This window comes from Pelodiscus sinensis, chromosome 11, assembly GCF_052426305.1.
Source record: "Pelodiscus sinensis isolate ZL-2025 chromosome 11, ASM5242630v1, whole genome shotgun sequence".
NCBI lineage: Eukaryota > Metazoa > Chordata > Testudines > Trionychidae > Pelodiscus > Pelodiscus sinensis.
The window spans coordinates 17,201,830-17,226,724 of NC_143062.1; the positions used below are offsets into that span (position 1 = coordinate 17,201,830).

At 54.0% G+C, this 24,895-nt stretch overlaps 1 protein-coding gene across 1 annotated transcript; it reads left to right on the forward strand.

The window, feature by feature from the left end:
• Nucleotides 1-2,933: 2,933 nt before the first annotated feature.
• Nucleotides 2,934-24,639, forward strand: PPP2R5B (protein phosphatase 2 regulatory subunit B'beta). The gene is made up of 13 exons (XM_006136558.5): nucleotides 2,934-5,300; nucleotides 13,411-13,607; nucleotides 14,752-14,853; nucleotides 15,298-15,390; nucleotides 15,937-16,067; nucleotides 16,723-16,782; nucleotides 17,125-17,233; nucleotides 18,526-18,579; nucleotides 18,663-18,713; nucleotides 18,956-19,075; nucleotides 19,953-20,080; nucleotides 20,849-20,950; nucleotides 21,469-24,639. The coding sequence occupies exons 1-13, from the start codon at nucleotides 5,102-5,104 to the stop codon at nucleotides 21,614-21,616; spliced, it is 1,494 nt and encodes a 497-aa protein (XP_006136620.1). The 5' UTR covers nucleotides 2,934-5,101; the 3' UTR covers nucleotides 21,617-24,639.
• Nucleotides 24,640-24,895: the final 256 nt, after the last annotated feature.

The following is a 24,895-nucleotide window of genomic DNA, read 5'->3' on the forward strand; positions in this document are numbered from 1 at the left end:
GATCAAAGTAAGTTACTATGCAAAATAAAATAAAACGTGCCAGCTAAGCTTACTATTCTAAGAAGCATGTTCCGTGCAATTTCTAACCCTAACAGTAGTTTTAATAATCTTTTCTCACAAGCTAGAAAGCCTCCTGGTTTGGGCCCAATGCTTCAATACTTTCCCCTGTTCAGTCTTAGATGTTTCAAGCAGTCATCTTCATAGTAAGCAGGGAGTTTTTTGGTGTCTGGCATCTGTCTACTCCCTATTGTTTGGTCCCCCACTTGCACTTGTACATATATTTTGCTGAAGGTGGGAATCTTCTGTGATCAGTTTCAACCCTTTCAACTGCCATGGAAAAGTGACACATCCAAAATGGGTTCCAGGATCAGGTGACCTGGCCGCATGACTTGACAGGACCAAGCGTATTCCAGGTTTACAGGGAAAGCAAGACTATTCACAGATCACTGTCATGAATATCAGGCCATTAAGGCTATGTCTACACTGGGGAAGAGGATATGCAAATGGTGTGCTCATTTGCATATCTTCTTCCGATTCTTTTTGCGGAAGAGGTTTTGCTGTTAAAAAGCCCTGTGTAGATGGGGCCATTTGTCGAAAAAAATCCCCTTTTTTGCAAGATCCTGTAAACTTTGATTTTTGAGGAATAAGGGATCTTGCGAAAAGAGGGTTTTTTCCGACAAATGGCGACAGCAAAACCTCTTCCGCAAAAAGAATCGGAAGAAGATATGCAAATGAGCACACCATTTGCATATCCTTTTCCGCAAAAAAAACGCAGTGTAGTCATAGCCTCTGTTCCTTCCTATTAATAGCCTTCCCTAGCACATCTAGATATATAAACAGGCTTATACTTCATATTTCTAACTTCAAGTTCAGGAATGATATATGCACACAAATAGAATATACTCATACAGGGTATCACAAGCTCTTCGATGATAGGTTACATGCCACATTTTGTATTCAAGTTAGGCATTTTCATATTCGAAAACATATTTCCATAAAAAATTGAGGGTGCAATGTCATACACACTACCACAGGAACTGTATGCAAGGGAGATTTCAGACAGAACATATAGAGACAGACCACAGACACTGCTTGACTCATGGCCTAGCAAAGGGTCTTTCCAGCAAGTTGGAAGAAACTATACAAAAGGGGAAGTGACATCATCATTTGGCCTCCCACCTCCCCACAACTCACCACCTGGAAACACGCCTGGAGAACAAAAACTGAACTATGGAGGTGGTCACAAACACAGATTGAGATTTTACTTTTGTTAGCCAGCTTTGCTCTGTCCCGTTACTACTTAAAAACACTTTAAACCTTTCTGCGATTAATAAAAGTTTAATTTTTTTATTTGAAACAGTGTGTTTTGATCAAAGTGCTTGGGAAATCTGCTCAGTGTACCAAAGCTGGTGCATGCATGCCTTCTCCACATGGAGGGAGACTCTTGAATGGTACAGGCCTGGAGTTTTATGCTGGGGAACTGGGGGAATTAGCTAGAACCTCTCTATTGTTAGGTCATGAGTGGCTGGGAGAAGCAGTCCTTGTCAGAGCAACACCGTGTGAGAGCCCAGGCTAATATGCCAGTGCACTCAGCAGTATCCCAGTTACAAGCTGCATCCCAGGTAACCTGTCACACCCTCCCAAAAACTAATTTTTCCCTGTACAGGTTGCTCTGCTTGAACTTATGTGCTCTCAGAAGAGAACATCAAAGCACACAATGAACATTAATTCAGAAAGAGCTGCCACCCTCATGCACCCTTTTCTCTTGGGGAAGAGGGAGGAAACTGAGGCAATGACAAAGCCAGGAGACCTGCCTCTGACCTAGCGAATGAGACGCTGCTCCACTCCCAGAACAATCAACTCCCCTGTCTTCTTTTAGCCCACTAGACCTCTCTCCCCTCCCAGTGCCTAGCTTAGAATCTCTAGGTCTACCTGCTCTAAAACCCACTACAAAATCCCACTGGCTCCCTCCTGTATTTGAGGTGCAATTTTGCTCCTGGCTGATTTCTGTTTTGATCTAAAGATGGTACTTGTAGGATTTCTTGGGGTTGGTGGGTGGACCATCACTTCCTCCATGAGATGCAGTTGTCCAGCGTCACCAGCTGGGGCTGCGAGAGAGAGATGCCTGTATTCCATCTCCGGCTCCAGTGTCCAATTTCTCTTGTAATTTATTTTGAAAGCCCCGGAGTAGCTGCATCTGAACAGTCCTGGAATGGTACAGAGGAAATCAGGTTGTAATCATGTCAGATACAAATTATTAATGCTATTGTTCCCTGCAGGGGGGATGGGCACTCTCCCATTTCAAGGCTGAATCCTCCCTGCAGGCCTGGCTAGAAGCCATCAGAGACCTTGCACACTCAGACACCCTGTTCTGGGAATGTCCCCGTGTAATAGTGCGGGTGACCCTCTTTGCAAGTGACACTATCTACAGTGTTCCTGCCTGATGAGCTCCGCCAGCATGTGTGAACAATTCCTACTGCAACAGGGCAAGCAATTCCTGGAATAACTGAGCGACCCCTAGAGCAAACATGTGAGCAGTTCCCAGCGCAGCTGCACACTGGTGCCTCCCGTGCAAATGGGAGCTGCAGTCACGTCACCTGAGCAGCACCCTGGTGCACCAATGTGGGAAATTCCTCGTGCAAGCAACAGAGCGAGCAGCTCCTGCAGGTGCAAAAGGTGCGTGCCGATGCTCATGGAGGAGCAACCGTAGCGCAACAACTGAGCACTGCCCTGCCCGGCTCGGCTCGGCTCAGCTCAGCTCATCACTTCCCAGCCCGGCCGGGAGCGCCCTGCGCCTTTAAAACTGGGCCGAGTCTTGCTCTCAGCCTAGCCAATGGCCGCCGGGGGTGACATCATCCTACAGCAATGACGCAGGTTCTATTTTTAAGAGACCAATGGGTTGGCCGGGAAGGCGTCACGTGGCCGTGAGAGGTTACTTAATGTCAGCCTAATGAACGGTGCATCAAAGTGAGGCAGGGGAGGCTGCTAGCCGGGGAGGGGGGGGCTTTGCGGGACCAGGGGCTGGCGCTGCCCGGGCCGGGATTCCATGCACGGAGCTGGGCGCTGCTGCTGCTGCATCCAAGCCCCTGGCCTCGGCCCCGAGCCGTCAGCGGCTGCCTGGCCTCGCGCGGGCCGAGCCGGTGCATGAGGCTGCAGGCGCCCCCGGTGGGGCAGCCTCCGCGCAGAGGAGACGAGCCGCGCGCCGCGCCTTAGCTTCCCCGACGCGCTGTGGGGAGGGGGCCTCGGGTTGTTTTGCAAGCTCCGGCAGCACCGGGCTCTGGGGAGGGCGGCGGGGAAGGGAGGAGGCCTCGCTCTCCGCATTGCAAGGGCGGGCTTCGCCAAGGGGGCTGCTAGTTATTTCGTTTGCCTGGCTGTGCGAGCTCCCCCCCGCAGCAGAGTATTGGGGCGGGGGCCGTGGTCAGATGAGCCCAGCCTCGCTCCAGAGCCCGGACCCTGCCACCTGAGGAAGGCAGCAAGGAGGGGAGCGCCCGCCCCGCCGGATTTCTCCTTTTCAGAGATTTGCTTTTAGTGCGACTGGCCGTGGGTTGGGGGTGCAACTTGGTGCAGAATGACCCATCCATTGCATCGGTGGCTATCAACCCCCACCTGCCTACTCCACGTCTACCGCAGGTGACCCCGTTGGAGGCGATTATATGGCTGGTGACCCTCCTTCTCCCAGGACACAAATTTCTTCCTTCATTTCCGACCCTCGGATCCTGTCCACGTGAGGGGGAGATAGGAATCGCCTTCCAATATTTTATAGGCGGGTTACATTTTCGGACGGGTGTGTGACATCCTAGAGCTGTTGAATTTTTGGCTTGACTATTGTGGCGTGCATCTCTCTCCAAAGAGACAGAAGTTGCCTAGGCAGAGAGGATTGAGCTACTTACAGAATCCTTAAGCCATAAGCTTTGCCAGTGAGTGGAAGAGAGCGTGTGTGTTATTTATTTGGTGCATGGGTCTGATTTTTTTTAAAGGGTAAAGTCTTCCATGTGGTTTGCAAAAAGAAACTGAGTAGTTGTGGGCACAGTGTTGTAAAAGCTGTTTAAGTTCCTTTTCCCTATAGCTGCAGCGGGTTGGGGAACTGAAGTCTGTGTCATTTAACAACTTCCTCATTTGTAAAGTTTTTGCTGCTTGGGTGGGGGTGGTAGGTCAGATTGGTGTGTGCAATTTACTACATTGCTGCTAAATTCAGGGGTTGGTGTTGCATCCTTGCTTTAGCAAGGGGGTGGAGAAAGCTGAAAGCAAATGAACTTAGGGAAGTGTTTTTAGCTGGAAGAAATGGTTTACAAATATCTTTTAAAATCCAGTCTTAAATCAGAGAGAGCACAGTCAGGTTGAAGTTGAATGCACTAATATTTAGGGGTTTGCAAAAAAAGGGATAGGAGTTTTGCTGCTAGAATTGCCCCCTAAAAATTATCCTATAGTCACCAAAGTTTAGAGGGAGCCAGTTTCAAATCCTTGTTAGCTTCTGATTCATCAGGGTCACTCCTGAGGGGAGATGTGTCTGAACTGGATAGCCTGATTCATTCCCCCTTGGGAGACAGGTGGGGAAGAGAGACTTGGGATTCAGAGTGAAAACTCTTTGCTTTCCAAATAGACTAGAAACTTTTCTTAACCCAGGCGTGAGAAGCTACCTGGACTTCAGCCGAATTTATCCTCTGCATCAGGCTGCCCTTTGGATATATAGGCAATTCTCTTACCACTGTTGTAGCTGAGTAGGGGACAGGTATGTGTGCACGTGCATGGGGAGAATGCCTTCTGCAATGATTCAAGCCAAAGTGGGTGTCTCATTGGGTCTGAAGCTTTGAATGTACCTGTGGACTTAAAGTAAGGCCCCAGGCCTGGAATCCTCTTGCGAATTGGAAACTGGACGATCACCCCAGCTGGGGCGTGAAGAGAAGCTGTGTTGGATACGTGTTGCCCTCTTGCCATGGGGCACATGCTGAGGATGCAAATGGCCTATATTCCTGCCATGTTGGACACCTCTTCGGAGTGCTAACAGGCACTGTTTTACCCAGCATCCTCTTGGCTTAACTGGAGTAGCCTGGTCTATTGGAGGAGAAGCCAAGTAGCTCTGATAGCTGTCCCACCTGTGAACATGGAGACCAAGCTGCCCCCTGCTGGCACCCCTACCAGCCCCTCGTCCCCAGGGCTGTCACCTGTCCCCCCGCCTGATAAAGTGGACGGTTTCTCCAGGCGCTCCCTGCGCCGCTCTCGTCAGCGTCGCTCTCACAGTTCATCCCAGTTCCGCTATCAGAGCAACCAACAGGAGCTGACCCCCCTGCCTTTGCTAAAAGGTGAGTGTTGCACAGCTGTGGGGGCTGGGAATGAGACTCCTGGGTTCTGTCCCAGTTCTGGGAGGGGAGTAGGGTCTAGTTGTTGGAGCGGAGGATGGAAAGTCAGGACTCCTGGGTTCTCTTCAGCTCTGGACAAGTACCTCCCCCATACCTCAGTTTCCCCATCTTTAAGGGGATGGGGATTCCTACCCTATCTGAATGGTGACATGCCAATACTTGCATGGGGTTTTGCCCAAATCAGAGGTCAGGATACATTGTGTGAGACCCTCATTTCCTGTCTGACCTGCTTAGCCCCATCTCCCCACCCCCTTTCTCAGCCCTGCCCTCCACAATAAGACCGACCTTTGAGTGTCTTATTGTTACCCTGCTTTTCGTCTCTTGGTGACTCAGGACAGCATCTCAACTCCAGCAGGGGTCACCTGCTCTGGGGCTAACTGTTTGTGGACTTTGTTATTGTAAGGTCTCCTGGGAGTACTGGTGCTGTCTGTGCTGGGTTTATGGTACAGTCTTTTGGGAGCATCAAGACTGGCTTTGTTTTTGTAGGGTTGCCCATGAGTGCTGGGCTTTGTTGTTATACAGACCCTTGGGAATTCTGGGGCTGCTCTTTGCTGCTGTTGCTAGGGTCCTTTAGTGGAGCGAAGCTGGATTGTTGGAGGGTCATGTGAGAGATCTGGGCTTGGTTTGTTGTAGGGTTGTGTGGGAGTTGAGCTTCTTATGGTAGGGTTACTTGGTAATGTAGGACCTGCCTGTGACAGTTTTCCCTCCACTTGCCCAGGCTGGTCCAAGAGCTCATGGTGCTGTGCTGTGTTCCCTGCCCCCTCCCGCAAAGAGGGAAGTGGATGGAACCCCTTAGTCACCGCCCTCGCTTGCCTTGGCCCATCTGGGCCCAGTGACTCAGCCACAGCGCACCACACCACAAGCCCTGGGGAAATGAGGGCTGGCTTGGAACCAGCCCCGGCTGCTCAGGGTATGGGGAATGGAATGTGGCCACGGGTTCCCATCCAGGTGGAGTCACTGGGACGTAACCAACATTTCATGGCCCCCAGCATGAGATGAATTTGCTCCAAGCAGTATGTGTGGCTGAATCCTACAGCGAGGCCTTGGGACCCTGAGCTGGGCTGGCCCTCTCTGTCTCCAGGCTACAATGGCAGAGGGGTGATGCTGATACCCTGCTAAGGCCTCCCTAAAAGCACAGGCAGCTCCCTGTGCCCTTAGTTGAAAGCTTCCCCTTTCTTCCTTCTTTAGGAGTCTCCAGCCCCTGGCCTGTAGAGGGTCGGGACTTGGGAGGAGCCCTGGAATGGGAGCTGGGGATGGAGGGATGATCTTTTGGGGCTTCTCATCATTATTCAAACCCCTAATTTGGGGCAGGCCCCCATGGGCAGGGAGGTATCCCTGTAGGGGTAACTTTCTCCCTCGTCACCCAGTGCTTCATCAAGTGTACGAACTGCCATGCTGCATCAGGCCTGTAGGCCCATCTAGCCTGGCCTAGTATCTAGTCTTCATTCCCTCCCTGAGCTGGGGATAGAACCCAGGAGTCCTGAATCTAGGGTTGTGAATGGTTAACCAGTTCGCTGGTAAACATCACCCGTACCAGGTATGGTTAACCAGGAGGGGCTGGAGCAGCCCCCACCCACAGCGGGCCTAGCCCACTCAGAGCAGTGTGCTGCAGGCAGGGGGGCTCTAGCCAGGTTGGAGGGGGCTCTGGCTAGGCTGGAGCAGCCCCCATGCCCTTTTAAGCAGTTAATTGATTAAACTTTTTAATGTTTAACCAGTTAACTGATTACATGGAATTTTACATCCCTTCCTGAAGACCAGCCTCCCTCCCCCGCACCCCCCCAAACCACTAGACCATGCTCCCCTCCCAGAGCTGGGAGCAGAAACCTGATTCCCAGTCTACCACCCCACCCCACCCTACTAGGACCCTTCCCCCAGTATAATGCTGGATATTTGCTTGGTTTCTCTAAGTGCCTTTTGGAGCCAGCAGCCAAATTGATGCTGAGTGTCTCCCTGGGAACCTTGCCAGATACCCACTGGCTCTCAGTGGCTGGGAGGTGGGGTTGTGTGTGGGAGCTCAGGCTGTAATAGAAAGCAGGGTGGGGGGATGGGATCAGGCACAAGTCAGCATGAAGAACATTTTGTATCGTGTCAGACGCCAGTCTGGTACAACTACCCTGGCCTTGTGTACCTGGGTTTGACTTGCCATGGTGCTCACGGGGCCCTTCTGAAGGCACCTGGGGCCAGTGGGGGGATCCCCCGAACTCTGGCAAAGAACAAGAGTCCGTCCTACATGGCTGAGGGCTCTGCTGAAGATTGGCTTAGCAAGCTCCACATCTGCTAAGAAGCCTCTGGCTAGGGTAGCTGGGATACTGGAAGTCTGGAGGGAGGGGCCCCAGCAAAGCTCTGTGCACGTATGAGCTGAGCTCTGCAATAGCAAAAAGCCCATTAAGCTCTAGTGGTTAAAAACGCAGGGTGGGATTTAGCTTCCCACATGTCTGCCACCAGATCCTGTCCTCACCCCCATGCTGCCATCGCAGCTCTGTCAGCTTCTCTCTGCTCAGCGATGCCTGGAGGCTGGTGCTGCTAGCTGAATGGGGCAGTCTCTAGGGGATTAGGCGAGAGGGAGAGGGACTGAATGGCTTTCCCCTATAGGGGGGGCCTTGTCTGCAGTCCTGTCCCAGAGTGTAGAGAATGACTGCCTTAAAGCTGGGGAATGGGACATGGGACCTTCCCCTCCAGGGGCCACCAGCTCTCCTGCAGATTGCAATAGCAGCCTGTCAGCTGGGTAGCGTCTGCCTGGAGTGAGTTTGTCAAGTCTGTCTAGTTCTAAGCTGCCCCTGTCTGTCCATCTGCTTTTCAGTGCCTGAGGCCTTAATGGTGAATTCAGCCTCCCTTCCCTGAGAGGCCCCCCAGCTTCAGTGTTCAGCATCGCCCAGTGTCTGACGTAAATATCTTGCCTGTGTGTTAGGGATGTGACTAGTTGAGTAGTCGGCTACCTGATAAGCCTAGGCTTATTGGGTAGTTGAGTCACTACTCAACGAGATGCTTCCCCCGCGCCTCCCCGACTGTGTATCAGGTGCGGGGGGAGCCAGCTTAAAAGCCGGTTCCCCCCAGCACTGTTTCTGTGGGGGGAGGAGAGGGAGGCAGAAGCGCAGCGAGGGACCTGGTGCAATCAGGGACTGAGCAGTCCTAGCTCATGCCAGGTTGCAGACTGCTGCACCTCTGCCTTTTAAATGAAGTGAAAGCCTGGCAGCTGTACTATATTTAAAAGGCAGAGCCACAGTGAACTGACTAATCGAGTAGTTGGACATTCCACTGACTACTCTATTAACTTACTAACTGCTATAGAACATCCCGACTGTCTATCCCTGCCCCCCAAGGTCAGCTCTGCACCTAGTATCTTCCAGGGGTGGGGGCAGAGCTTAAGAGGAAGGCGGCACTGGGGGGTAGAATTTGGAGGTTGGGGGTAATAGGGGAGATGTGCTGCATCTGTGTCCAGCCTGGAGGTGTAGGTGAATTTCTATAGGCCTGTCTTATTGGCTCCCTTGTTCCTCTCCATGCCCAGTATGGAACATGAGGCCCCAGAGCTGACAGGTGGGAAGGGAGGTGAGTGCTGGGGATTAGAGGGGCGGGGTGCTGCCCGGCTTGTGTTTTGGGAAACGGGCTTTTGCTGGGCTAGACGGTGGGGAGCCAGGTTCTCTCTTGGCTTCAGGGGACCTTGTCTTAGCTGTGTCGCTGGCTGGGGCTGCCTCCTGAGCTGTCTCCATCAGGAGGCAGGAAATTGCCTGCCTTGGGAGATAGCCCTGGGAGGAATATGGGCATGGCTCCTCCTCCTCCCCCACATCTGGCCTTACTCTCCCTCCCTTTCCCCGCTTCCCAGGACTCCAGATGCTGCTTGTCTCAGATCTCTGCTGCCGTGGAGACAGTCCTGTGGGGCTTGCTACCTGCGGGCCTCCCTGAGGAGAGCATGGGAGTGGGCTTGCAGAGCCAGTCCTGACCCACTGGCACCCCAGCTCAGGGCTGCTGTGTCTCACTCCCAACCCCAGCCCCCTCCCCCATTGTCAAACCCCATGATGGCCTTTCCTGCTGGCCGGTGCCTATATTCACTCCCAGATCCATGGACGCAAAAAAAGTCAGCCTTTCTCTGTCCCACCTGCCTAACCAGGACCTCTCCCCCTCACCCCTGGGTCTCCTCACTGTTATCCAAGCCTTGTGTGCTCTAGCCATGTTTCCACGGCTGGGTTGCTGGAATATTGAGGGTGTAGCTGGCAGAGGCTGTGGCAGCCCCAGCCTGGTGGGTTGGCATAGGGATGTGGGCTGCTTGTTTTTGCCAGTTGAAGCTGGCGCCAGTGCCATGTGCCCCAGGGAGTTGTGGGGACGGAGTAGTGAGCATATTGAGTTCAGAGTGAAATTTAGGCATGGGGCTTGAGAGGCTCTGATGTGCAGAGGGCAAGGGGTGTGGATTCTGAAAGCATCCCTTCAGAGTTTTCTGGGGCTCTGCTAGTTTCCCCATCCCATGTCTGCCCCACTGTTTTTAGGGGACCCTATGCTGAGCCAGTGGCTGTGGGGTGTAATCTTTGTGTTGAGGGAGTGTACTGAAGGGGAGTTTCCTTGCTGGCCCCAAATGGAGATCCATGGGGTGCTATAAGAAAACCAGAGAAAGCCCTGGCAGTGTTATTGTGGAGCCCCTGTCTCTCTTGGTTCTCCCTGCTGCACACCAGGTCTGAGTGTCTGTAGGGAGGTTGGGCAGGTTGAGTGTGGTCTAGTGGCTAGAGCTTTAGGACTCCGGGGTTCTATTTCTGGCTCTGCCACTGACGATAAACAAGTATCTTCCCGTCTGTCTGTTTCCCCCTCCCAACCTGAATCTCTTTGTCTGAGGCAGGGAGTGTCTCTTGAAAGTGTCTGCTCAGTGCAATCATGACATGACTCCTGATGTTGAAGAGGTTGGTGCTCTGTGCGGTACTCCCATCATACCCATAATTATTCTGGTTCTTGCTCCAGTGAGTTATCTGATTCCCCAATGTGGATGCCACACAGAATGCTGGACTGGCTCTTGAGAAGCCTGGGTTGTGTTCCTGGCTTTGCCACTGGCCTTCTGGATTACCTTGGGCAAGTCCCTTCCCTGTTGTGCCTCAGTTTCCCCATCTGTAAAATGGCAGGGAGAAATGAGGCTGAAGTCCTTTGTACAGTGCTTTGAGATCTGTGGGTGAAAACTGCTAGGTAAGAGCGGGGGATTATTACCCTCCCTCTCTTATGGGGAATTGGAACTGATTTGCTTCTCAAGGAATTTGAGCATCCAACAAGGAATCCCTGGTTTCATCTGTGGGTTCCTACAGGTATTAGGGATGTGAACATGTAGCCAGTTAACCAGAAGCTGGTGGCAGCCCCAGGGACTGGGAGCCAGCAGCCAGCCCCAGTATGGGAGCTGGGAGCCCCCCATGGGCTGATTAACTAGGATTTTACATCCCTAACAGATATAAATCCCAGCTTATGTAGATATATGTGTGCTAGCTCTGCTTGAGCAAGAGCCTAAAAATAGCTGTGTCGGTAGTGGCTTGGGACAGCCAGCCAAGTCCGTGCTCGGAGTCAGGGGTATTGTAGTCACTTGGCTAGTTCAAGCTTCCACTGTGGTTACACTGCTAACTTTGCTAGCACCAGCAGAGCTAGCGCATGTCTGTCTACCTGAATTGCGGCACAGCCTCTCAGCTGCCGTGTGGATCTGCCCTGTGTTCTCAGCTCCTCTACGAGTCACTAAAGATGCCTAGAAATGGGTTCTGTGTCCTATACTGAGGTGACGTACAGGCAGTCCCCGAGTTACGCGGATCCGACTGATGTCGGATCCGCAGTTACGAACGGGGCCCTTCCTCTCTCTGGTCTCCAGCAGACCAGGGAGAGGAAGCAAAGCGGCGGAACACGCGGGCAGCGGACAGGGCTGTCCGCTGCCCACGCGCTCCGCGGCTTGGCTCTGCTTTGCTCTGCTTTGCCCCCCCCCCCGTCCCCCTGGTCTGCAGACCAGGGGGACGGGGGGGGGGGGGGCAAAGCAGAGCCAAGCCGCGGAGCATGCGGTCAGCTGACAGCCCAGACGCGTCTGGGCTGTCCGCTGCCCGCGTGTTCCGCCGCTTTGCTCCCGGTCCCCCTGGTCTGCAGACCAGGGGGACGGGGAGCAAAGCAGAGCAAAGCCACGGAGCCCAAGGGCAGCAGGACAGCCACGGCGCGTCTGGGCTGTCCCGCTGCCCCCGTGCTCCACGGCTTTGCTCCGGACACCTGTGGTACAGCAGCTGGGGCGCTGCTAGTTGGTCCCGTAGTGCCGCTCTGGGTGCTACTGGACCAACCGGGCAGCACCCCAGCTGCTCTGCCCCAGGCGTCCCCAAGTCAGCCGCTGCTGAAACTGACCAGTGGCTGACTACAGGAAGCCCCTGCCTCGGGCTTCCTGGAATCAGCTGCTGATCAGTTTCAGCAGCAGCTGACTTGGGGATGCCTGGGGTTCTTAAGTTGAATCTGTATGTAAGTCAGAACTGGTGTCCAGATTCAGCCGCTGTTGAAACTGATCAGTTTCAGCAGCGGCTGAATCTGGAGGCCAGTTCCGACTTACATACAGATTCAACTTAAGAACAAACCTACAGTCCCTATCTTGTACGTAACCCAGGGACTGCCTGTATTCCCAGTTAGTATGGGTGTAGTTCTGTTTTTATTGTCTCTAATCTCCCTGAGAATTTCAGTCACTGTCACCCTCCTGGTCAGGTGGTCAGTAGTAGATTTTTACTGCTATACCTGTGTCACTCAAGTATGGAATTTCTATTCCTAGAGATTCTGTGGTACAGTTGATTAATTTAAAACTTGTACTTTGTTTCTATCACACATAGTGCCACTCTTCCACCAGTAGTGTTCTCTATAAGCTGTGTGCTCATGTGCCCACTCAGGAGAGATTAAAGGCCACCCAGCAGATGAGTAGAGAGCCCACAGCTGGGTTTTTTATATCTACTGGTGGTGTACGTCCACACATGCCTTGGTGCAGAATAAATTTATTCTGCACATGGATGGAAAAGGATAGGGGGAGCATTGTCCCACCAGCACAACCTACTGTTATTCCTGTGTTTCCTGGTTACACCATGTCCCATTGGTTATCAGTTCCTCAGGTTTCTGTGATACGGATACATCAATATCCTCATTCAGCTCAAGGCACTCACCTTCAGCCCTTCTGGCCTTAGAATCTGTGACTCTAAATCCCTGTGTGGAACTTTTTCGTTGGCATTAATCAGGGCTTGGGTTGTTCATTGTTTGCATTGGTAGCACCTAGGAACCCTAATCATGGACCATGCCCCCGTTGCATTGGGTGCTGGGCAGAAAAGACTATCCCTGGTGTATTGTTACATGGGAAGGAATCAGTTTGATGCAAATGGACCTTTCATGCCAGAGGGATTTGCTCATGGGGAGACATCCTTGGGGAGAGTTTCCAAGAGCAGGGAGACAGCCGTGATTCTCTGCTACCTCCCTGCAGGGTGAATTGGCTTGGGGTTTACCTTCTCTTTGGCTGTTTTCCTGGGCTTGGGGCTAAGCCTCCTCCCTGTTCACCTAGGACTGAACCACTTCCTGCTGAGAGCTGACATTTGCTCAGTGCTGACTCCCCTTTCCACCCCCTCCTCCACTGGAATTGTATCACTTTGTGCTGGTGGCAAGTTCCATGGTGCCCCCACCCAGCCATGTGGGATTGTAGCATTTTATTTGGGGAGGGATGGGGTGTTGGAGCGAAGCGATCCAGTCCATGTGGGATTGTACCCCTTTTCGCTAGAGGTGAATGCTTGGTTCTAAACCCCCAACCCACAGTGGATTGTCTGATGATTGATGTTGGAGCCAGGTCTACCTGGGCTTTGTACTGCTTTGTTGGGGACGGTGTAGTACACTGTCGGGACCAAGTCTCCCTCAGCTCCCAGGGAGTTGTACAAACTTGGTGGCGGGTGGTCCAGCGTCAAGGCTGTACAAGTCCATATGGGATTGTACCATTTTGTCATGGGGGGGAGGGGGTTCAGTGTCAGGGATAAGGCTTCAATCTGTATGTGGAATTGTACCACTTTGCGGCGGGGTGTCCTTGGTGCTAATAACCCCCTTCCCCCAGACGTGGCAGTGGCGGAGCTGCATGAGCTGCTGTGCAAGAAGCTCCAGCAATGCTGCGTGCTCTTCGATTTCCTGGACTGCGTGGCTGACCTCAAGGGCAAGGAGATCAAGCGGGCGGCTCTCAACGAGCTGGTGGAGTGCGTGGCCACCAACCGTGGCATCCTCATTGAGCCCGTCTACCCTGAGATCATCAAGATGGTGAGGGAGCAGGGCAGGATGCCTGGTTCTCTCCTAGTGCCAGGAGGGGAATGGGTGCTGATGGGGGCTAGAGTTGGGGGCTAGGAACCAGGACCCATGGGAACGGGACCCAGATCTGAGGGGTCTAGTGGGTTTGAGGGCAGGGGGGGGAGAGTCAGGAGCCAGGACTCCTGAGTTCCATGCCTTTTCCCATTGCCACTGACAGGGTCCTTGAGCATTCTGGGTGGGAGCCAGGCATGAAGGTAACTTACATTTCTTACACGTGCTGTTGTATTGCCCCCCGAGGGGGGCTTAGGGCATGGCATTGGGGGATGTGATATGACAGTACCTATAAGAAAATGTGTAGGGTGGAGTGTGGAGGGGCTGAGAGCAGGAGTTTGGGGGTATGTGTGGGTATGAGGGGGCTCAGGACGAGTGGGAATGTGTGGGGTGCAGGAGTCGGATTGAGGGGTATGAGGAGAAGCTCAGGGCTAGGGGTGGTGCAGGAATCAAGGTTGGGAGTGTGAGGGGCTCAGGGCATATGGTTAGGGGGAGGTTCAAGAACTGGGGTGTGGGGAGAGCAAGCCCCCCCCTTTCCTAATGATACTGCTTGTTGCTTGCTCTTTCCCTTCTGTCATTCTCAGGGAGTGATAGGACAGCCCGCAGGGTGGGTCACTCACTAACCTCTCTGCCCCCTCCCACTTCAGCCAGGAGGGAGAGGGCTGTCAGGATACGGTGCTGTCCTCTCCCTCCCTGACAGCGATGGAAGGGAGCAGCAAGTAACAAACAGCATGGGTAGGAGGTGGAGGATTCAGCCTCTTTGCCCTCCCTAAATGGTGCTGGGGGTGGATCTTGGTGTTGGGGCAGTTCCAGACCAGTGTGGAGCACACCCCGGTTGGTCCCTTTTGCTTGTCTGATGCTTAGCACAGCAGCCTGCAGGTGAGAGCCTGGCTGAGAGCACGCTGCACCTCCTCCTGCAGCCAAGTGCCCCAGCAGGGTCTTACTGGAGCGGTGCACTGGAGTGCACCACCTTACTTTCACTTTCGGGTGGGATTGTCAGTGGTGAATGGGGGGTGGAACAGGCTGGATTGGGGTGTGAGGACTTGGCGGGGGCGGTGCGGTTCGCTGGGCCCAACTGACTCCTCTCCCCTTCTAATCTTGCCAGATCTCTGTCAACATCTTCCGGACGCTCCCGCCCACCGAAAACCCTGAGTTTGACCCTGAAGAGGACGAGCCCAACCTGGAGCCCTCATGGCCCCATCTACAGGTGCGACACCCGCATGGAGCCTGTGGCAGCACTCACATTCATTTGGGAGTAGGGCAGGGGTAGGGGCATACAGAACTCCTGCCATTCTTAAGGGGGCGTGTACTCAGTGCTTTTTTTTGTGATGGTATGGTCTACTGTCACCTTTTTTTGGGAGCACTTGCACTGTGGCTGACAGAAGCCTGCTGGGGGGACACAGCAATTAAAGGGGCTGTGACCGCATTTTGGCCCTGCTTTTGTTGTTTGTTTGGGGGTTTTTGATGGGTTTTGTTCAACAAAACCATTGGAACTCTAGTACCAGCACCTTTTTTACCAAAAAGCACTGCATGTACTTATGGGCAGTGGAGCAGGCCTGTGCCGCAGAGTTGGGTGGCAGAGTGCTAGGATGAAAATAGTCTGTGGTGGGGGCTACCAAGCATTCGGTGTCATTTCAATTCCCTTTCTCAGCTGGTGTACGAATTCTTCCTCCGCTTCCTGGAAAGCCCTGACTTCCAGCCCTCTGTGGCCAAGCGCTATGTTGACCAGAAATTCGTGCTGCTGGTACGTGTACCTGGGAAAGCACCAGGGTTGGGGTTACTGAGGGCTGTGGGGGGAGTGGATGATCATGCGGGGTTGCTGGGGTCTGAAGAGACAACGGGTGAGCCAGGGAGCTGGAAGCCTGGCTCTGGCTGGGATGCAGTAATTTTGCTGGCTCTCAGCCTGACTGAGCTCCAAGCCTCCATGATGGGGCATATTGGCTGGCGGCAGACACCCCCAGAGCCGGACAGGCCCATTGTGAGCATTGTCTCCTGGAGGTGGGTGCAGGGGGAGGGGGCTTCACCCACTGCAGCCCATTGTGGGCTGGGGACGCAGGCGAGAGCCCCAGAGCACAGGTGGGTGGATGTGGAGCATCTAGAGAAGCCTCAGCAGGCGTTGGACTGACCTAATCAGTGCACCTATTGTCAGAAGCGATACGAGGGGGAAGAGAGGTCGGTTAGGGGGTGGGAAGCGCTAACTCCCCCAGGGAATGTTCAGATGGTGCTGGGATGAAGATTGGTGGGGAGCCGGCTGCAAGGTCATCTCTGTGACTCTCTCCCCTGCCCCCAGCTGCTGGAGCTGTTTGACAGCGAGGACCCACGGGAGCGCGAGTATCTCAAGACCATTCTGCACCGGGTCTACGGCAAGTTCCTGGGGCTGCGTGCCTACATCCGCAAGCAATGCAACAACATCTTCCTGCGGTGAGCCCCCAGGCAGCATGGAGCTTGCAGTGGGGCAGATGGGCTGCCCTGGCATTCCAGGAAGTCTCTCCTGGGGAGGTGGACATGGGATGTGATTCTCTGGGCATCATGGCTCTCCTGGAAGTGTATCCCCAAAGCACAACCCTCCCCATATCCTCTTGGTTTTCAGGTGCTTGAGTTGCATCCCCTGGTCTGTGAGAGGGGTGGGGCCCTGAAGTCCACCATTTACCCAGGTCTCCATGCCCCATCATGAGGGGATGTTCCCTGAAGGGTCCCTGCCCCATATTCCCAGTGTGTGGGGTGGGGAGCTCACCCCCTAAGTTTGACCATGGGGTGGGGGTGCTGTACAGGGCTGCCATGAGCTCAGCCCATGCTATAGCTTGGGCTGCCCAACAGGAAGCTGTGAAAGGCTTCCTGGGAGTGTGCTCCAGTTGGTCTGGGCTGAAGCCGTGGGGGAAACTAGCCTGCCCATAGCAACCTCCCCTTGACCCTCCTTCTCCACTCCCTCCACAATTCACAGCCCCACTTTGCTTCCACCATGCTGCTGGGCAGGGCTGGCTATTCCCATGTGGGGGAATCCAGAGGGTGAGCTGGGGGATTAGCAAATAGGCATTGGAAGCATTTTCATCTCTTATGCCCGGCCCATCTCCTCCAGGTTTATCTACGAGACAGAGCATTTCAATGGCGTAGCCGAGCTGCTGGAGATTCTTGGCAGGTAATGGTTGCACACGGGCACAGGCAGGCAGGGCTACGGGTAGCACACCCACTCTTACAGGTCTGTGATCCATTCTCTGGGAGCCAATAGTGTGTGCCCCATAAGGATGCAACCTTCCCCTGGGGACATCCTCCCTCCCCATTTCCATGAGTAGCCATTAGAGCACTGTGTCCCTCCAGAAGCAGCTGGGATCCCTGTCCCCATCCTACCACAGTTTATCCCACTCTCAGATGGAGCCAGCACAGCCCCAGAGCCTCCATCCTGGCTCAGCTGCTGGATCTTGATCTCCGTTTTCCCCCCCATCAACTGTGTGTTTGTCCCATCCCCCCCTTTTACATGCAGCATCATCAATGGCTTCGCCCTTCCGCTCAAGACGGAGCACAAGCACTTCCTGGTGCGGGTGCTGATCCCGCTGCACTCGGTCAAATCCCTCTCCATCTTCCACGCCCAGGTAAGTCCCAAGGCCCTGAACTCTTGACCTTCCCCTCCAGGTCAGACAAGGGGTCACCTCCAGGGGCATGAGCTGCAGGAGCCAGCTCCTGAAATGATGTAGGAAATAAGTGATGCCCAGGTGCCAGGGGGCAGAGACTGGGATATGGGGCCTCTCCCCAGGAGGTTCTGGCTCTCCTCTGGCCCCAGAGCAGAGGGCCTAGCTGGCTAGGAGGGCAGGGAATCTGATCTCCCCATCGCTTCTAGCTTGGCAGCCTGGGCAGGGCCTAGGTTTCCTCTCCCTGCCCAGAATCAGGGTTGGGCACAATGCTGGTGAGTGGGAGATGGAAGAGTGGCTGCTGTGGCAATGCCCTAGCTTAGCACCACTGTGTGAGCCACCTGTGTCATTCTGCCCAGGTCAGCGCTGCCTTGGGCCCCTCTGCGATCTGACTTGCCCTGCCCTCCCCGCTCCAGTCCTAGGCTTTGGCAGTCGCCTCGCTGCTTTCCCCTTATGGCTGTCATAGGCCACAGCAGCACTGTTGGCCAAAGCTGGGACCATGTCAATCATGGGTAAGGCCCTACCAAATTCACAGTACGTTTAGGTCAAGTCCATGGTCATAGGTTTTTGAAAACCATCAATTTCATGATTTCATCTACTAAAATTAGAAATCGTATGGTGTAAGTGTAGGGGTCCTGACCCCCAAAAAGTTGGGGGGGTCACAAGGTGGGGGAAGGGTTGTGGTACGGTCGCCCTTACTTCTGCACTGCTGCTGGTGAGGTGCTGCTTTCAGAGCTGGGCTCCCAGCCAACAGCCACCACTCTCTGGTTGCCCAGCTCGGAAGGGTGGCAGTACTGTGACCCTTCTCCCCCAAAATAGCCTTTTAACCCCCCTGTAACTCTCTTTTGGATTAGGACCGCCAATTTGAGAGAGGCTGGTTTTCCCTATGAAATCTGTATAGTAAAGTGTAAAAACACACCGGTCCGGATTTCAGAGACTGTGATATTTTTTTCATGGCCATAAATTTTGTAGGGCCCTAGTCATGGACTCTGCAGATGTGGATTTGTCGTCTTGGGGGAGGGGGAAATCTGGGGGTTTGGGAGATTTCTGGGTCTAGTGCTGCACATGGGGTGGATATGGGGAGTGGACCCCAAGGGTTCTGGGGAGGTATTTAGGTGGTGGTGAAAGCCCTATCTCAGATGCTTTCACTGCTTGCTGATGGGGATCTGACCTCAATAAGCAAGGGAGGAATCTATGGCATGGGGGTCCAATGCAGGGGATCCCTGTCTCTGATGCTGTCCCACCTTCCCTTGCAGCTGGCATACTGTGTGGTGCAATTCCTGGAGAAAGATGCCACCTTGACGGAGCATGTAAGTGCAGCCTGTGACAGAGCAGTGAGATCCAGGGCCCAGCAGCTTTCACTTCTAACCCTCCTGTGTCCCCCTTCCCTTAGGTGATCCGGGGACTGCTGAAATACTGGCCGAAGACCTGCACTCAGAAAGAGGTGGGGCTGGAGCGGTGGGAAGAGGAGTGTGAGAGGCTGGATAGCATAGCGGGGGCACTGGATGGGGCTCTGGATGAGTCCTGGGGATTCTGGGGGCAGGCGCAGGGTGGATCATTGTTGCGGGGAACACTTGATGGGTGGGGGAGACTTGGTTTGTGGGGACCAGGGTGTGTTGGGATGTGGGGGGTGCTTCTCCTACCCTTGTACTTCACAAGGGGAGCTTTGCTTTTCCCACCTGACAGGTGATGTTCCTGGGGGAGATTGAGGAGATCCTGGATGTGATTGAGCCCTCGCAGTTTGTCAAGGTGCAGGAGCCACTCTTCAAACAAATTGCTCGCTGCATTTCCAGCCCCCACTTCCAGGTGTGTGCAGGGTCGGGGGCTGGGCAGGGCCTAGGCCTCTTAGGAGTCTGGGGTCCAGGCTTTCCCCATCCGGGCTCTAGGGGCACCAAGGGGTTGCTGCCCCCAATTAGGAGCTGGGGAAAGGATCCAGACTCAGCCAAGCTGGGCTGGTCCTGAATCCTTGGTCCACTGTCCCTGTTTGGGAGTTGAAGGGGCAAGGGCTGCTCCTCCAGCCACAGTTGTTGGTGCTGAAGGGTCCTTTCTTCAGTCAAAGCTCCTGCTGGTGAGGATCAGACTCCCATAGGGTTCCCTTCTGGGAGAGCATGGGGGAAGCCCCTGGCTCTGATACTGTTCTTGTTCCCTGACTGGAGGGGAGCATGAGAAGATGGCGGGGGGGCAGGAGGAGGAGGAGGATTGTTGGCTCTGACTCAGTAACACTCAGGATGTAAAATCCCCTTTGAATGTTAAGAGGTTAACCTATATGTTTAATTGGTTAACCAACCTGCCCTACCATGGGCAGGGGACTGCTGGAGCAGCCCCCACCCATGGCATGGTGGGCCTGGAGCTGTACACCACAATGGGCCTGGCTGGGCTGGAGCAGCCCCTCACCTGCAGTGCCCCACAGGTGGGAGGCATGGTTGGGCTGCACCTAGTTAAACAATTACCTTTTTACATCTCTAACTAATCCCCCCATCAAAGGTTGGTGAGATAGGAGAGGGCAGTGGGAGTGGGTATTAGGGGGTGGCCCAAGCTCTTACCTAAGCCCCAGTTTGCAGTGCGAGGTTGGGGGACAGACCTTGACTCTGGCTCCCCTCATGCGCAGGTGGCAGAGGGAGTGGGGAGGTGAATGGGGTGGCGGGGCAGCCCCCAGCACTGACCCGGTCTCCCCTATCTCCAGGTGGCAGAGCGGGCTCTGTACTTCTGGAACAATGAATATATACTGAGTCTGATTGAGGACAATTGCCATACGGTGCTGCCTGCCATCTTTGGCACCCTCTACCGGGTCTCCAAGGAGCACTGGAATCAGTGAGTGTGTGGGGGACATGTCTGTCTGCCTGCCCCCTTCAGCGGCTGCGGGGCTCCTGGCACTGGGAATCCTTCTCCTTTTGGAGTGTCTCCTAGAGTCTGTTTCCTGATGGCCTCAACCCCCCCCCCCCCAGCTTGTGTAAAGGGCACAGGTAGGGCCATCCCTACTGGCACACATGAGACCATGACATTTGAGGCACCATATTGCCCCAGATTTCATGGTGCCCTAGGCAGTTGGATGTGGCCAGCTCCATCCCTCTGCCACCTCCCTTCCCCCCAGGCTATGCTCAGCCCCATCTCACCTGGCAGAGGTGCAGGCTGGAGAACGCAGGGGGTAGCTGGCTGGCTGGAGAGAAGTGGCAGTTGCCCCTTTTCCTCAGCCAGCTGCGTGGGTGCCTGCTGCTCCTTGGGCCCACGCTTGCACCACTTGCTGCCTTCAGGTGAGCCTCCCTCCTTGCGCTGCTCCAGAGTTTCTGGTGCTGGGCTACATAGGGCACCAGCATGTGTAGGGATGGCCTTACATACAGTGTGGTGGGGTGGGAGGGGGAGGGTCTCGAGTGCATTGAGGTACGAGGGTGTGGAGCCTGGATAGGGGGCTGCAGAGTGGGTGTCTTGGCAAGCCCCATGATGCTTTGCAGGGCTGTGGTGTGACCATTGTGACCAATATCAGGACGTGTTGAGGGCAGAGGTGAGGGTTCCCTGGGCAGGGAATCAACATAGGGCTGGCAGCTGAAGCCAGTCACCTCTCCTCCCTCCCCATGCCCACAGGACAATTGTCTCCCTGGTCTACAACGTGCTCAAGACCTTCATGGAGATGAACGGGAAGCTCTTTGATGAGCTCACGGCCTCCTACAAGGTGGAGAAACAGCAGTGAGTTGGGTGCCAGGTGTTGGGGATTGTGGGGCATCCAGATGTTGGAGTTGGGGGCCAATCTCCTCCCCCCACATCCTTAGGCCAGCCCCCTCTATGCAGCAGCCCTGGGGGATTCTGGGAGAGGTGGGCATTCTGCCCAGTCATGTGACCCATTACCTCACACTCCATGGCTATACCTGTGCCTAAGCCCTTGCACAGGGTTGGGCAGGGAGCTGACCTGTGACAAGCCCCTAGCCAGTTTGGAGCAGGCTCCCACTTGTGGTGTGTGGAAGTGGGAGGCCAGAGGATGCTGCCAAGCTGCAGTGTTTGTCCCAGCACTTTGCACTGGGTTTCCCTGGGGCATGCCCCATTTCCCACAATGCACTGGGGTGCCTGAGGCCATCTTGGTCTGGGTTTCCCAGTGACTCCAAGAGCCCCTGTGAGGGTGCTTGACCCCAGTGCTGCCGTGGATTATCGGCAAGAGGGCCACGTTGGGTGCCACCTTTCCCCTCACTCTGCCATCTTTGTCTCTGCAGGGAGCTGAAGAAGGAAAAGGAGCGTCAGGAGCTCTGGAAGCAGTTGGATGAGCTGCAGCTGAAGAAGCTGCAGGGTCTGGAGGAGGCACAAATGAACCGGCTCAATCTCCAGCACAGCCTGGGCTTGCAGAGTGGCAACAAGAGTTAGAGGTGCCCAGCCAGCCGCCAGCCCCTCCCCTGCCCAGCCTGTGCCAAACCAGAGCTGGCCCCTTCATGCTGCAGGAGCCCATGGCCTCCCAGCCATTGCCATCCCCATCCCCATCCCACCAGGGACATGGATCCAAAATGGGACTGGAGGGAGGCACCCCTGCCTCAGCAATTGCACCCCACTTGGGCTGGCACGTCTGCTAGTCACCTCTCCATGGTGTACACTTAACACATCACCCCACATGACTTCCATGGGTTCTAGCTGGCACAGGGGCATGTTATTGTGGGTAGCCCCAGTGCCTCCACTCCTTGGGGATGCAGGGCCCAGTATCAGCCCCTTGCTGATGGGGCAGGGCCAGGCTATGTCTTGGGGTAGGAGCTGAGTAAGGATGCAATAGATGTGGGGGATGTGCAGGACCTCTGGTGAAGGGGTCCCCATGGCTGCTGGGGTGAATTGCTGGTGATTCCTCCCTTAGCGGTTACCTATCTCAGCTGTTCTGGTCCAGAGAGCCACCTCTGACTGGCATATGGGCTATAACAAGGGAGCTAGATGGGGGAGCCAGTTTAGCCATGCCCAGTGCAAGCTGAACATCCCAGCCCCCCTGCCATAGTGCAGTGGCTTGTGCCTGGCTCTGCTGTTGCGGATGGATGCCCCTCTCCCGTGTATTTTAAAGCAATAGACCCTCCCATTCCAACCTAGGGTTCCTAATGCAAGAGGGAAGGGAGCAGAGCCCTTTACTAGAGGCTAGGAGTTCAGTTCCTGTCCCCTGCCCCTCTGCAGGATGGGTGTGGGGCTAGCAGAAATGGGCAGGGTCCACTGGTGACCCTGGATGTGGTGAGACTGAGCTGCTGTTATGGGAAGAACTCTGAAAGATGTCAGCTGAGTCGTGCATTGATCCTTCTCCACCTGTCTCCTTGGCTCATTGCTGCAGCCCCTGGGGCAGATCCATCCCTCAGCCCTGGAGTCTGCTGCCCAAAACCTGGCAATTTGCTTAGTGGGACACTTTCTGAGTTCCCCCTATTGTGCACCCCACTTCACTCCCCTACAGAAACAGCTTGGGGGAGATCTCCCTGTCCCATATTAATACAAGCCACAATCCTGACCCCATTCATCAGCACACCCCATTATTCTTGCCATGCCACCCCATCTGAGTTCCCTGCACATACAGCATGGGGGAGATTCCCCCCCATATAGCTGTGCACAATCTTGACTCCCCTGCACAAACATATTTTGGGGAAATTCCCCTGTCACATACCCCCCCATGCCTCAGTAGAATCCAGGCTTCTATAGGATTCTGCATTCTCCCCATCACTGCCCCAAGAGGGAAATTTTTCCCCTGATATAAATGCCCAGATGGCAGGCATGTTGGAGGGGGCGCTGTAGTGCCCCCAGATGGAGGACCAGCTGCCACGGATGTGAGGACAGAGGGAGTTAATGGGGAGGCTGGATGGGAAGCCTGTTGTCAGCTTCTATCTGACACTTTTTGGGGGGGACAATGCTAAAGGAGTGGGAGGAAAGCGGCTGGGGAACTGGACCTGGGGTCCATGAGGGTGTGGGTACCCCTCCCTGGAGATGGGAAGGAAGAGAGCAGGTTTGTAGGCTCAGTCTCTCCTGACTCCCTCCCCCCCTTGTCTTGGTTCAGCTCTTGGGAGCATATTCCTTATTGCCATGACCCCTCACCCTAGCAGCTGTCAGCTGCTGCCATCACTTCAAAAGTTGCTTCCTTTTCAATTCTTGTTGGAAATGTTTGTGGCAGTCTTTTCAAAACACACCCCTTCTTCAAATGGTGCAGTGTGCAACATGCCCCCAGATCGTACAGTCAGTATACCATCTAAACAAGGAAGGTGTATGGTCCATTCTGCTTTTCCCCCCCATGGGGAGTAATCAAGTCAGTCCAGCCAGCCCCTTTCCCAGCTGAGAGTCTGAATAGACTGTACCATCTAGGGAAATAAAGGGGGGAGGCTGAGAAGATGACTGTTGGAAGTGGTCTTGGAGTGGATTATACCATCTGGCCTCCATTGTTGCCTGTCTGGGTCTAAAGAGGGAGGGTCTGCATATGGAAGGTAGAGAAGGGTGCTGAATAATCTGTACAATTTGGAGGGGCTAAATAGGCTGTGCCATCTCAGGAGATGGGGGGAGAGGAGAGAGGTTTAGGACTGTTCCATTCTGGGAGATGGGGGAACAATATGGAATAGCATTGCTGAGTTGGGGAAGTTAAATGCAAGTCTTCCAACTCTTAACAACTGGTGAGGGGGATTAGACTATATGAGAGGGAGGTTGGACTTGGCCATTCCAGCTATGGGTGCATAGTTTCTACTGTATGAAAGGAAGTGTGCTAAATGGAATCTTCCATTGCTGGGGACAGGAGCAGTTGACTGCTCTGTGGCATATTGAATAATAGACTATACCATTTGGGTGGGTGGGTGTCACCTGAAAGTCCTGAATAGACTGCCATTTGAAGGGGGTGTTGAATAGACTTACCATCTTTGAGTATGGGGGTTGAGAAATGCTCAATTTCTAATCCTGTTGAGCCCATGCTTTTCCATCTTCAATGTCTTAATTTTCTTCCCATCTTCAAGTGCCGGCGCTGGCCAAAAGGCATCCCGGGTATCACATCATGCCCTTGATAGTAGGCATGACTTAAAATATTTAACAGTTCCCTGGTGGGAGGGGTTATTTTTTAATTACTATTTTATTGGTGGGAGTAGTGGGATATTTTTAATTTAAACCTTAATTTATTTGTAGCCACTCACGCCATGCAGTGACTGTAGTAACTGGGTGCACAATTGTCTTAGATACAGCAGCAACATAGTTACCATGAGAGGAATTGGGTTGGGAATGGACACCAGGGGTTATTTTTGAGGGAGGAGGAATTCAGGGGGAAGGGCTGAGTTTAAAAAAAACAAGAGGTTAAATTACTATATTTAAGATGATTTAAAGTTGCCCTCCTTCCTCTCTCCCTCCCTCCCCTTATTTTTGTTTGCTGGATAAGTCTGAATTCAATAAAGAGATACTTTCATGTCCCTGGGCGTGCTGATTCCGTTCACTAAGTGTTGGGCCGTGAAGGTGGGAGAAGGGGCATATAGGTTGGGGGTGAGTGAGGGTCCCTGGGTTCTTTTCACTGTTACTGGTTTGTTCTGAGACCATGGTCAGATTGCAGAACACTGGATTGGTCCCTTGCTCTGTAAAATGCACTCCCCAGAGGGGGTGGCTAAGTTTAATTGCTGGATGGCAATAGATGAGAGCAAAGTATTAATTCCTCATTGGGTAAAGAGAATC

Coding starts and splice junctions, on each gene's coding strand:
- PPP2R5B (XM_006136558.5), top strand. CDS start 5,102: ATGGAGACCAAGCTGCCCCCTGCTGGCACCCCTACCAGCCCCTCGTCC. Junction 14,854..15,297: donor CCTCATGGCCCCATCTACAG/GTGCGACACCCG, acceptor TCCCTTTCTCAG/CTGGTGTACGAATTCTTCCT. Junction 15,391..15,936: donor ACCAGAAATTCGTGCTGCTG/GTACGTGTACCT, acceptor CCCTGCCCCCAG/CTGCTGGAGCTGTTTGACAG.